General features: G+C 40.4%; 1 protein-coding gene across 1 annotated transcript in view; it reads right to left on the minus strand.

Moving 5' to 3' along the window:
• LOC117387574 (SRC kinase signaling inhibitor 1-like) overlaps nt 1-5,311 on the minus strand; it is an 81,036-nt gene extending 75,725 nt beyond the window's left edge. The window contains exon 1 of the mRNA XM_033985106.2: nt 5,122-5,311. Coding sequence (XP_033840997.2) covers nt 5,122-5,143 — 22 coding nt within the window. The 5' untranslated portion in view covers nt 5,144-5,311. The remainder of the gene's footprint in view (nt 1-5,121) is intronic.
• Nucleotides 5,312-14,528: the final 9,217 nt, after the last annotated feature.

Genomic DNA, 14,528 nt, shown 5'->3' on the forward strand with positions numbered 1-14,528 from the left:
TCTCCTTCCAGGTTGCACATCCCTGATACTCAACAAAATCAATGCTTCTGTGAACTCACCTGACACAAGTGCTTACTGCAGTCCTCCCCATCACAAAAAATAAATATATAAACCAAATAACAAGATCTGCACCCATCTTTAGCATTGTCTGTCTGGTCTTTTGTCTCCTCAACTAACCCTTTGCAGTCTGATAACAGTGTCAGGAGTATAAATCAAGCCACATGCAGCTTTTAAATGTCACTCACTATAATTTAGCCTTCAGTCTGTTGGATTTTTCAGTGCTTGGTCACTTTGCACGGAACAAGTGGAATGCATGTTATGTCCAAAGTAGTTTTGTTCCAGACGCATGTATATATATATATGTGCAGATGACAGACTTTGAAAATAGTCATTTCAAAAACAAAAACAGTCGTTACACATTCAAACACAAGTCCAACCAACTCCTGTTTTGCATAAGAGATACACAGTCAAAGTAAAGGGGATTTAAGTGCTTTCCATCTTCATCACACTCTCACTGAACGCTGCTAATATGAAGTCATCCTCTGTGATTTTCAGACGTGCTTTCCAACAAGGTTTTTATTGATTTGCTTTGACCTAAGAAAAAACAGACCTAACCTTCTATATGAGGATGAGTTTAATTGAACCCAAAAGACAACACATCCACTGTATATGGGGAAATATAGGAAAATACCAATTAGACTAGTCAAAGTGGTGCAAAAGCATTGAAAAAAATCATCTTGGTTGTGTTTATGTGTTTTGTAGTGTCTGGAAAAGTAGTCTACCATTAGGAAGGAAGGTTAGATGATTTATATTGCATTATATATTCACTCCCTCAAACTCTATAGCTACTGGGGTTGTGGTTGCCAATCTGTGCCAAACATAATTACTCACACGCTCACACATTTACACTTTGGCTGTGAAGTGTCTTGCCCTAGGACTTAAGTACGTATGTCTTATGGAGGTGGGTTTGAGCGACCACTACCCGCTTAGTATCTAATTTTGATAGTAGTTTTAGTATTGACTATTATCTGGGTATCAGTTGTTTTATTTTTGTTTCACTTTTTTCACGGCCCTGTCCTCAACACCGTACATTAGAGCCCTTTGAACCACATGTTTGCTAGTTCTCAGCACACACTTTATAAGTTTGGTGTTGTTTCGTTGCTTTGTATCTAGTGTTTGATCAAACGCCCGGGCAAAGATCCAGCAAATGATGCAGTAGCCAGCCACGCTTTTTAAATTACGAAGCGCTTTAACCTGTGAAAAATTCCAATTTGTCTGTTGTGTATGATGGTAATAGTATCTAATCAGCTTCTTTCTCCCAGATATGTAACCACAAGAAGCCCTTACCAAGGACAAAGCATCAAAAAACTGAAACTGAAAAATGTGAAGGCGAATTCCTCTGACTCTTTCTCACAGAAGTTTGAGTTTTTTCCCTTCTTTTATCCCGCAGCAGTGAATTTACATATGAGCAGTGAGGGAATGACAACCTTGACATGCCCTTCGCAACAAAACCGTGTGAAAACAAGACAATGGAGAATCAAAACGCGTCGGCTAAGAAGAAATATGAGGTAATTTCCACCAAATGAAAGAATGACAGGCTTTTTCTTACAGAGCCCATATTACACTATTTTCTGATCTATGTTCTAATGTTGTTTCCTCGTCACAAACAGACCTGGAGTAGTGTTTTGTTTCATTCACACATGTTTAACACAAACCCTGCATATTTAGACTGAGCTCTTCTTTCAAATGGAAAACATTCTGTTCCACCGTGTGATGTCATGTGGTAATACACAATCTGTTCCTCTTTGTTTTGATATCACAAGGTGTTATGGAGATGTTAACAGACTAATAATAAATGGTTACTCAAACATGTGTGAATGAAACAAAACATAAGTCCAGATATGTTTTTAAGGAGGTATACACGGCTTCAAGCTCTCAAGAGTCAATTGTGCATAATATAGGACCTTTAAATTCAAAGTTATGTAATTTCTCTAAATATTTTAAGATATCCACATTTGATATGCACTGAAATCAGATATTTGTGACTATAAATGAAAACAGACTGACTAAAAACAACATTATGAGAATGCACAGATCCATAAATCATTCAGTGACTTAAACTTTAAAAATGCACAATAGACAAATCCTCCAGCTAAGGTAGTCCTAACCAAGCCAAGCCTGCAAGATCTGGAGATGGGTCCCTGGACGCTGCACCTGCTCACTGCTTCTGACAGGTTACCCCAGCGGCACTGAAGGATGGGTTGAACGTAAAGGACAAATTTCCCTACAGGGACAATAAACTGTATCTTACCATTGATTTCAAATACCTCAGTTTTGACATTTTCAAATCTAGGTATTCTGTTTGAGTTCACATCTTACATAACGCTGCTACATTTTGCATTGCGTCGCACTATTTGATCTTGTTCTCATAGCCTCTAGCACTCCTGCGGTTTGGTTTTGTTAAACTTTAACAGAACATTTTTCACGCTAGACATTTTGACCTTAAACTCTGAAATAGCACGGGTGTAACTAACCGCATTTACCGTGGCCCTTTCTCTGGTAGAACACTGTTGTAGCATTTTTCTTTGGCTATATCTTTGCTTAATCCAAATCTCCCAGTCATGGTCAAATAAGCAGATGTCAGTCAATATTTTCCAGTCAATTATGTCATTTGGCATGGGCAATGTAACCAGTTCTGCCTTCAGCAAATCCGCTTGTAATAACTGCATTGAAAAATCAGTCACTTTCCTATCAGTAATGTCACCTCAGCCGCTAAGGGCCACATGTCAGCGTGGAAATCAATTATGCTTTTGTCTGCTCTGGCTCAATAGGCTTTGAATGGGTGCGTCTGTGAGAAGGTAGATATCTAGACAAATATTGAAGGGGAAAGCCATTTGGAGTTGCAGTGGAGTTAAAATAGAAGCTCATTGTGCCTACATTAGCAGACTTCAGGTCGTTATCTGCGGTTTATGTCCGGCCGGGCAATGTCAATTTGAAAAGATAACAAGAAGAGCTGAGAGAAAGTGAGGGGAAGGAAGCAGTGTTTTTAAATTGGACCCAAGGATGTCACGATATCAACTTTAGTGCTATGAATATTGTTAGATAATGACATAATTAGGGCTGTCAATGTTAACGCATGAACGCATGCAATTAATCAAAACAAACTGACGCATCATTCACATTTTTGACCAATCATGCACATAAGCTGGCCGCTGGGAGGTTTACCTGATGGGTGAAACGTGAGAAACGCAGTATGTATGCTCCACGCGGCGTATGCGGCCAAACACACCGCAGAGATCTTGCATGAACACCGTGTGCTCCGTGAGGAAAATAAAGATTGTGTGTGATCACTAAAATAAATAAAATAGGCCAAATGTTTCACCAAAGTGCTTCTGAACACTGGAAGACACCAGGCCATTTTTAACAGCTTGTATCTGTCACAATAAGAGCCAGTTACCCCTACAGGCAGCAATGAATTTCTACACTTACAATTTCTACACTGTTACAGCCAGTTGTGCTTTATAACAATTAATTTAGATGTGTGCAATTATTAAATAAATTTAAACATTCATAATACATGTTTAAAAATGCTTCAAATTAGAAAGTTTTAATTGCAACATTGAAACCAGTGCACAATGCGATTAATTGCCAATCATATTTCAAAAGTGTGAGTAATCTGATACATTTTTTTATCATTTGACGAAAAACGATTAAAAAAATGTATCAAAAACATTGCTCTTAAACAGTCTATAGAGCTGCAGAAATCACAAACCTTTCTAGTCTAGAGTTTAGACAGGAAACTGATTCATACTTAAATACCAAACTGTCTTAGACTAGTAGTAGTAGAAGATATTGATTTATGCTGCAAATGTCACAATAACTACAACAGTGCAGCTTCTAGTTTTGCTTCATATGGGAATTTTCAGAACTACAATGAGCTGACAGCGTCTCCAGAATCCAGGACAGAAATGAGCAGTGGAGATGTGGGAGATGTGTCAGAGGCAGAAATTACAGCTGTCACAGAGGATGATGCGCCACAGAACGCAGTGTACGGAGCCAATCGTAGGTGGTTCGTGCTCAGGCCTGGGTTTAGCAGCTCATAATTCAGCATTTGGTTACAGTGTTTCTGCTGTTTTTCCATTACAAACTGTTAATGATAGTACAGCATCATCTGCTAGCAAGGCATTTGATCTGTGTATTTTTAGCACTGTTGATTCTTAACTTTTGTGAATGACAAATCTGACAGTCAAGCCTACATGAGAAAGCTACTCAACTCTTGCCACTTTAATATTATCATGTGGTAATTTACTTGTTCGATTTAGATCAAGAACATGGAAAACTATTCATGACAGGTCAACTTTTGTCCTATGTGATTTTTTCAGTAACAACACTTGTTCAAATGAGTATCTTAAATTACAATTAGAATCTGTCTATCCATGTTTTTGATAGACCTAGCCTGAAGCATTATGTTTTTCCCTTTTTGTTGATTAAATTTGCCCCCAAAACTTGGTGATCACATTTCTCAATTTAGAAAATGCTAATCTTTTAGAATAAAGACACTATTTTCAAACCTACATGGAATCATCCAGTTTACTTCACAAGTCTCTCAAACCAGGGAATTATCTGCTTTCATCTCATCTATCAGATTCACATACAACAACAAAAATCAGTTTTACAAGTCTTTTTCCTGCCTCTGCAAAAAAGTGGAGACATCTCTGTAGGACAGTACAGTATTACAGGAGTATCCAGGAGCTTTAAGGGAATTAGAGATGCCTGCCCTCTAGTGGATTTGTCAAAAACATACAGTGAGTGACAGCACAAGGTGAGTCCAAAACAATCAATATCCTCAATAATGGAAATCTAATATTTGAAACACAGTGATTTGAAGAGTGCTACATCTGATAAATGCAAAACAGATAGAGATAAGTCCTGTGTCAGATAAGTGATGCAGTGGTTTCATCATAACTGCACAGTGCCAGTTAACGTCTCCCAAATCCCAAATGCTGTTTATATTTTATACAGCAAAAGCCGCCAAAAACGCGCGAAAAACATCCTACTTTTGATGGTGTATTCAGGACGGCAGACAGCAGCGAGTCAATATTATAGTGAGCTCTCCCTTACCTGGCGACTCTGCGCTGTACATCAGTCAACGCTGTGATGTCTGCTCCCTGCCCTTCATCTCGCTCTCCTTTCTCTCCTCTGCCTCCCGAGCTAAATCCAGATGTCAACAAGTTTGATCAGAATGACACGGGACAAAAAATATATATCTTCTTTTTTTGACAACCTGTCTTATGAAATGTCTCTCCCAAGCCATTCACCACTCGTTTGATCTGCAACCCACCAGTGACCCCGCCCCCCCCTCCTCCTCTCCCCTTCTCTCCCCTCCTCTCCCCTCCTCTCCTTCTCTTCCCTCCTCTCCCCTTCTCTTCCCTCCTCTCCCCTTCTCTTCCCTCCTCTCCCCTTCTCTTCCCTCCTCTCCCCTTCTCTTCCCTCCTCTCCCCTTCTCTTCCCTCCTCTCCCCTTCTCTTCCCTCCTCTCCCCTTCTCTTCCCTCCTCTCCCCTTCTCTTCCCTCCCTTGGTATGGGATAGGATAGGTCTCTGGCTTGTCATTGAGGTGACATGACTAACATAATCATGCAGTCAAAAAGCAGCGAGAACTTTACGACTTGCGACTTGAAATCTTCTCATTTAATCCTCTTCCCAGTGAGACGGCGGATCTGACGGGCCTCGCGGAAAGCCTTGTGCAACAGTGAATTTAAAAAGATACCACTGCTACTACTATCTAGACTTATCTTGCCTTCTGACACTGCTTCTCGCTGTAAGGCAGAGGGCATCATGTAAAATCAATGCTGACGAGAGATAATACAGACTTACTTTTTCGCACACAAACCAAAAACCAGATAAGTTTAAAGCCAGCGGGGAAGATGCGTAGACTCACACTTGCGGTAACACGTCCTCCAAGTGCTAATATTATGGAGATAGACCATATAATGTTGCAGGCTCATGAATTGCAGATTGCAGCTTCAGCTTTTATACCTCCACATTTAATAGCCAGCGATATACTTCCCATTTCCTCTGTATGTACATCAATAGGTTTTTTCGCAGTCTGGCTCGAAGCATCAACCAGTCTCCTATAGGGACGAGCTGTTAACAGGCATCAAACAAGCTCCCAGACGCACTATCCAAACAACGTGCACCCTTTATGTAAGTTCACATTTTTTTACTTCAATGGGTCACTGGAATTTTAAAGCTTTAGAGCTGAGCAATTAATTGTAATCAAATCAAGATGAATGCATGAAATAGATGGAATTATTATGTGCAAATAACAAAGCATCACGTCTTTTTAGGTGGAAAAACAGCTAACCCAGTAATTTAGACGTCCAAAAAGTCACAAACACTCTGAAATTCATGTGATTAATTCATTTAAAAGTTTAGATTTCGATATTCTCTGACATTCTACTGCTTCTGTGCGAACTTAAAATCTGCGCTTTGACCTGGATCCTGATTTGAAAACACATATAACCGCAATACGATTATAAAGTACAAGAGCCGTGCGATGCTACACCATTCATGTGCACTTTGGAGTCTAGAGCCATCACCCAGACAGCAACAGAAGTGCTGCATCAGACACACACAAGAAAGTGATCGTAAAAAACAGTAGCGTAGTAGTAGCAGCATGTTTTTTTTCCCCCAGAAGCCCCAGCAGCAGCAGCATCAGTGCATCAGAGAAAGCCACTCAAGTTAGAAATACCTGCAACTACAGAATGGACGAAGTGAGAGTGGACATGCCTGGGAGGAAGGAGGAATTGCCCATTCTCCGCCTGGGTGCACCTGTCTCTCAGTCCTACTGCGCCCACACTTTGAAACTGGTCTGCAGCCACCAATCTGCTTCTTTCTTCTCCATAAGCTTGCCCGGTGTGCCTTTAGTCATTTCAATCCCCACTTTTATTGCTTTGCCACGTCCATCTTGCGGGCTTGATCCGTTGGTAATGCGCTCTCGTCTGCAGACTGGGATGCTCTGAGCACGCCGGAGTGCAGGGGAGGGAGAGACGCTCCTCACCAGCTCTCGCGGCGGCCACGGAATCAACTCATGTTTTATGGATGCGCGAGCCCTCCCCAATCGCATTCTCTTAAAGGGACGCCGACGCTGTTTTTGCATGTCTTTGAAGTGTAGGTTTGCTGTTATACGCTCTGCCGGTGTGCGATGATCTGTGGGGATAAACAGAGAGAGAGGCACAGGCGATCAGTAACTCGATGTAAACATTTTGACACTTTTTTGCAGTGACGTTGGTGGAAGCGGAAGTAATCGGTTGATAGGAAAGAAGTGAAAGCACAGACATCAATAGATACAGAAGATGGCTTTAATAAATAATGCATATAAGTTTGAACGCGGCTGCTCTGGTCACATAAGCACTGCTCGAGTCCTGGGTGAACACGGGATGGGTGTGTCGGCGACAAAAGGATAAACTCAAAGTAAATCTAGGTGGTACCATAGCGACGGGCAGGTGTAATTCAATCCAGAGGTGAAGGACATGAATTAATAAGGCAGAGTGTGCTTGTGTCCAGGGTCACCGGGCCGATATGTCACACCCAATATGAGACGGGATAATAAGATCAGAGAGGACAGGAGGTCAAAGCGAATATCACAGAGCAAAACATACTACACATGCTTAAGGGAGAGCCTGTGTGTAATACTAGGGACTAGGGGATTACTTTTTTTAAAATATCTGGTCTGGTCAAAGTCTGGAAACTACCACTCAAACAACAGGGGTAGTAGTAAAAACAGGAGCAGGTAGAAGGAGAAGTAATATAGTAGCAGCAGCAACAGTAGTAGTAGTAGTAGTAGTAGTAGTAGTAGTAGTAGTAGTAGTAGAAGAAGTGTAGCAGTGGCAGTAGTAGTAATAGTCGCAGTAGTGGCAACAGTAGCAGCCATAGTAACAGTAGCAGTAATAGTAGTAGTAGAAGTAATATTAGCAGTACTAGTAGCAGTAGTAGCAATATTAGCAATACTAGTAGCAGTAGTAGCAGCAGCAGCAGTAGTAGTAGTATAAGTGTAGCAGTGGTAGAAGTATTAGTAGTAGTAGTGTATAATGTAGCTAGTCCATTACCATCATGGAGGCTAGCAGAAAGGAAGGACATACACAAGCGTTTAAAATGTTTTATTGATAAATGTGTATCACTGAATTGATTGTAATTGTGCAAATTTTAACTTACCCATGTTGTCTGCCTTAGGTGTTTCGGCCAAATGAGTCCCCGGGGAGCCGAAGCACCTTAAGAAGGTTCCAGGGCAGACCACTGGGGGTTAACAAGGAGGGGTGTTGTATATTTTAGCTTTGTGGGGGAACGTGATTAGTTTCCACTATTAAAACAATTTAAGTAAAACGGAGCTCTATTTTCATTAACAACTTAATTGAATAAATTCTTACATTGGTTGATTGGAGCTGAATTTTAACAAGAGAACTGGATTGGAGAAAGAATTACCTGTTATTCCGAATGGGCTCACCCAATTAGGGAGAGGCTCTATAAAAGGAAAAATCTCAGTGGCTACATGAGAGGGTGCTGTATGTGTAACAGGCTGATTTTTGTTGGGGGTTTTTTTAAACTTTTTTTCTTGTTTCTTTGTAAAGTTTATGGTGAAAAATAAACGCACTTGGGTCTGCACTGGACTAATTGTCTCAGCTCTGCTCTGTTCCTCTTTTAACTGCTAAAGTTGCTATCCAGGCGATTACATAGTGGCAGCAGTAGCAGCCATAGTAGCAGCCATAGTAGCAGCAGTAGTAGTAGTAGTAGTTGTAGCAGTAATAGTAGCAGCGATAGTATTAATAGAAGTAGTACCAACAGTAGCAGTAGTAGCAGCAGCAGTAGTAATATTAGCAGTACCAACAGTAGTACTAGTAGTACCCACAGTAGCCGTAGTAGCAGTACTAATAATAGGAGTACCAACGGTAGCAGTATCAACAGTAGTAGTAGTAGTAGTAGTAGTAGTACTAGTCTTACAATAGTGATTTTATTTACTCTACTCTCAACAATTCACCCCAGAAGATGTAATACCTATTTGCTCTATTTAAATGTAATCTCTTGATATGAAGTTGTTTAAAAAGTCAGTTGTGATTAATTCTTAGTTTAAACATTGGCATCGTGTGTTCAAATATGCAACAGCGTGTTCTAACGAGATGACAGAGTGAGAACACACATTTCCAGGTGTACCTAATATTGTGGCCACATATACACCTTACAGTAAATGGACATGTGTAGAGGACATGCGAGATGGATATTGTTGTCAGGTCACTGCACTGGCCTGTTTTTGCCTTCTGGCTGCTGTTGACTTGTAAATAAAACATAGTGATAAATTAAAGATGCCACTAGAAGGTCCTTCAGAGAGCGGATGCCCAATGTTGAATCCTCTGCCCTTGAGCAAGTCACCCTCACTGGTCCATACGCCCAAACTTAGCCACAAGTGCCTAATAGAAGAATATATCAATGTGATGTATACGCTCACCAGCTTCTCTCTCTCTCTCTTGGCATCCTATTGCAAATCATTTACACTCCAGCGTCCTCAGCAACTTTTATAGGTGCAACGATAATTAACACACTAAGTCACAGCTCAGCGAGAGGCCGATCACACCCTCCAGAACGAGAAAGCCCAAATGTAATTACACACATATTAGTCGCCGCAGAGAAAGAGAGAGGTGAGAATGGAGACGCGTGAGGCTTTGTCAACAATATTAAAAGGATATTAGTGTTTGATTATTTGATTTTTGCCTACTATGTCACCAGAACAGATGCTGGTCTTATAGACTCAAGCCTGAGCCAATATACTGGGTACTAGTACTGTTTAATGTTACTATTGTTCAATGTTAAAGGTGGAGTATGTAACTTCTTGTGCCATCTGCTTGTCTCTGTGGTGATGCTATTGCTTTTCCTTGAATGTTTCTCACGATTAAATTAAACACATACACATTATCTTACATTTAATCAATCAAAAAAAATAGTACAAACAGATTGAAGAAATATGGTTTTACTATGCCTGCCTCTCCACAGATCTGACCTGTAATTTGTCCTAGTAGCATCTCACGCCTGCCCCCATGGAGATAGATGAGTGTAAAGACATACTGAGGAGCATTCTTGACAAAGTGGTAACATTTATCTTACACAGTGTTACATAGTGCATGGTTCAGAAAGTAGTAAAACATATAAAAATATAGTTTGTGTCAAATTTCAAGACGAAAAACAACTTTTGAGATTATTACAAAAATAATGCAGGCAGGTTTTGCCATTTAAGATCATTATAACTTTGTTAAGGAGATAAAAGGCCCTCCAAATGTAACCAATATTCCCAAATAATAACCATGCAATTCAAGGGTAAAAGCAAATGGAGATACCACACTACAGATTGCTGCCTCCTCAGATGAAACATAAAGGCTTAAGCGCTTGTTAACAATCCAACATCTTAACTCAATGGAGCAATAGCCAATATGATTAAGATAATAAAGGCGTGTTATTGCAAACAAAATTGAATTACGGCCATGCTCAAAAGAAACAATCTGATTATAGCAATAATATGAATTTCTGTGCTTGTGTGTAAAAGGAGAAAAATCAGCACATTAACAATTCAGGCACAATGATGCATGGACCCTGTACTGGGACTGAATGACAGATGGACAGTATATAGCCCACTGCAGACAGAGCATAAAGGGGACACGCGGATCTGGAGGTAATTACTGATTCATAGATTTCCTGTTTGAATGTGACAGCAGGGGTCTGGCCTGAGCGTGAACGGTGATGGAGCCCACACTGGAGGAGATACGAGGGAGGAGGAGACATGACAAAAGAGGAGAACTGATGAATCCTTCTGACTGACAGCAGAAACATCATTTTCCTACAAGTATTTGCGTGGAAGTGCTAGAAATTGCATACAAATGATGAACCATATATGACAATCTATACTATATACAGGCCTACTCTGGAAGCTGTACATCAAAATATATCTTTGCTCCTAGTCCTTGTCTTTCCAATAACTATACGAAAGGGAATAGACTTCATTAAGAGTCTTCATTACTGAGTGAAGCAAAGTGCGTGCCTTCATAAACATTTGGCCTATTTGTTGTTACATATTGGTTTCAATAACACAGTATTGATACGAGCGGACAAGCAGCTCCAGAAGATTAATAGTGAATAGTGGGACTTCAGACACCACCTCTCCACATAATACAAGCAGTATCTCTGACACTGGTGCATGTTCGAACACAAAGGTCAACACATGGTGCAGACGTGATCTTATCTGAGGCTTGTTTTGAAGGTGATGTATTACTTTGCCCAATAAAATACATGTTGTGATACAAGCTTACATACATAATAAATAACTTACATGCATACACTATGTAATGTGTCTTCCTGGTTGTCTCCATGGAGATTATGATGGTTTGCCGAGAGTGTTTCACAGTATGACATTTAACCTTTTGTTTAGTATTTTTATTGTCCAAAAATATAAATTTGACATGTAACTTGGCCAGGACATAGATAAGTTTGTACACATGCAGAAAAAAAACTAAATAAAACCAATTAAATTAACAGCTTGATCTTACACTTTTTCTGATGCAATGCAAAATTCTGCCTGGCGGGGTTTAAAATAGACCCATTGTCAAAACACAATTAAAACTATGGTAATAACGCCTTCAAAACAGCCTCACTGCGCAATGATTCATAATAATTTTCTGGCGAAAGTTAGACAATGGAGCAGCAGTGAACAATACGAGTGTCATTCAAAAGTGACGGACAGAGAAACAGGAACAATTTGTGTTGAAAAGATGAGTAATCATCACAGCGTATAAATATTTAATTTGATATTTTAATTAGGTGTGGCTGATGACGTTGACTGTTGTATCTAAACCTATGCGTTTGTCCTTTGTTTTGTTTTAATCACCAAATCTAAATATAGACTTAAAGCAATTAACACAGGCACTTTGATCTTGGACTGAATTTTAATAATGACAAAAATAGGTCAGGTAAATATCTGTTTTAATGAGTGAAGGCATTTTTAAGTTCCTATTCCTCATCAGTTTTGAAGACTTATGGTAACTGCTGTTGACCTTTTAATTAATAGGCAATCTACAGAGCTCACACAAATTAAAATGACATTTCATTTCATTTTTGGATTTGATGTGAAATATCACTATATTCTCCAGTGAACACGTGTTGATTCACATTAATCTGGATCTTAAAGCGTTTTTATCCCCCCAGCTTTCCCTCAGCTCTTGACTCGTTGTCATGTATTCAGCAGCACACAGGCCTGGTGCACAGGAGGTTTATACAGGAGATCATGGAGATACTCCTCTACACACTGTAAACTCAATGAGTAAAGGTTTGTGCTTTAAAGAGGAACTATGAAACTTTTCTGGTGGAGGATCATCCCACCTGTTTATTAACATGGAGACGAGGAGATAGTGGAGCTCCTCACCAGTAAAGTTACACAGTGCACCTTTAAAATCAAATAGATCGTGTAGGAATTAAACAAAAATTTTCATTCTAAAAAGTTCCCATTAGCGAGTTACAGTGAGTTACTCATCACACAGTGCGATCATGTGCAACTGAACAGAATATTCCTCTCGCTCTGTTCCCTCCAGTTCAAACATGAGAGTGCGCAGCAAAAGACAACTTTATGCACTTAATTCACATGGGGATCTTTTCATTGGTCAAATGTATAAGCTTTTAATATGGTTCAAGTTCTGATCTTACCATTGGTCGCGTGCCTTTTCCCACCGTTATAAAAAAAAAAAAAAAAAAAAAGTGCGCACGTGCTCAGGTTTACCGCAATTTCCTGGTCACGTGCCACAGGTGAAGAGATGTTTTTCTTTCCTTCAATACATTTTTAATAAGGGTAATTTATAACCCTACAGGCTTTTTTTTTTTATTTCAAAACAAGGTAAACTAGATCAAAGTTAAATAAAAGAATAATTTTCTGTAGAAGTCTAATAGTTTTAACCACAGGGTGAGAGAGACGCTCTCAAGCCTATCTCTGCAGCATTAAACCCGTGACTGTAATTACTGTGACCCATCCCTCCTCTGGCATTTCTACCCCATAATTTACCCGTCTATCTAGACCAATGGAGGAAAATAAGTTACCATAGCAACCCCTCCACGTGCAGCAAAGATAAGGACTTCGCCCGCGTGCGGTCCCGCGCTATTTACCACGCACATACCCGCAGTGGGGAGAGGAGGCACTTCTGAGACACTCGGGGGAGTGGGTCAGCGGAGACGCGGCCACAGAGCAGCGCTCGGGGGCAGGCAGTGCAAAATGTGTGATGTGCTCTGCCCCGGCTGGACGGGGACTGCAGAGAGCCTGCAGAGAGTCAGGAGAGAGCCAACAGAGAGCCAGCAGAGAGCCGCAGAGAGACAGGAGAGAGTCAGCATTGAGCCAGCAGAGAGTCAGGAGAGACACAGGAGAGAGTCAGGATTGAGCCAGCAAAGACACAGGAGAGAGACAGCAGAGAGACAGGAGAGAGCCAGCAGAGAGCCAGGAGAGAGACAGCAGAGAGACAGGAGAGAGCCAGCAGAGAGACAGGAGAGAGACAGCAGAGAGCCAGGAGAGAGACAGGAGAGAGACAGCAGAGAGCCAGCAGAGAGCCAGTGTAGAGAGCCAGCAGAGTTAGTAGAGAGCCAGCAGAGAGCCAGCAAGTGCAGAGAGCCAGTGTAGAGAGCCAGCTCGCCCTAACCTTGAGGCACTCTTTCATGTTGTTGCCACTATGAGCTTAGTGGCTTCGTTAGCATTCAGGACAGGTTTCTTTGAGTTTGACTTTTGGGCTTCATAGCTTTGTCATTATGGACTGACTGTATTGTCAGAGTGAGGCATAGGCACACAGGCCAGTTTGGCTGCTCATGTCGACAGAAACAGTTAATACTTATATCTAATTGCAGAAGAATGTATGAGAGTAGTTGGCCATGGTACTAGACTACAGTGCCATTAAAACAGCACAATCCTTCATTCGTCCAGGAGTGATTCAATGTAGAGGCGGTTTCAACGGTGGTCATCTGGACGATTGGAGGAAATTGAAAATGACATGTGGATAGGAGCCCAAACGCAGAAACAATGTCCAATGTCTATAGGCAGGTTAATAGAAGAAGCTGCAGTAGTTTTCCATCTTGCAGGCAACCAAACACTTACTGTAGTACACTTTAAGTACAATTACAGCACCTCACATGCATTACTCTTTGAACATTTAAGGGACAGGTCTACTTCAGCTTTAGAAAGGATCATTGTACTTGTGTAATCCATTCACATAGTTTTTGTGTTGAATTCTTTTAATAAAAAAATACAATGCGAAAATATTTATTCAACATATAAAACTGTGATTAAAATACACTTATCCCCAACAGTTAATCCATTTCCCATTTCAAAACAACATTTGTGCAAAAATGCGTTGGGAGAGTGCTTTGGCTGTGTATATAAAAAAAAAAAATATATCAAAAAACTAAAAAGATACAAAAAAAAAAAAAAAACAAAAAAAAAAAAACAGTAAAATATTTTTGCT

This window comes from Periophthalmus magnuspinnatus, chromosome 19 (assembly GCF_009829125.3).
Source record: "Periophthalmus magnuspinnatus isolate fPerMag1 chromosome 19, fPerMag1.2.pri, whole genome shotgun sequence".
NCBI lineage: Eukaryota > Metazoa > Chordata > Actinopteri > Gobiiformes > Gobiidae > Periophthalmus > Periophthalmus magnuspinnatus.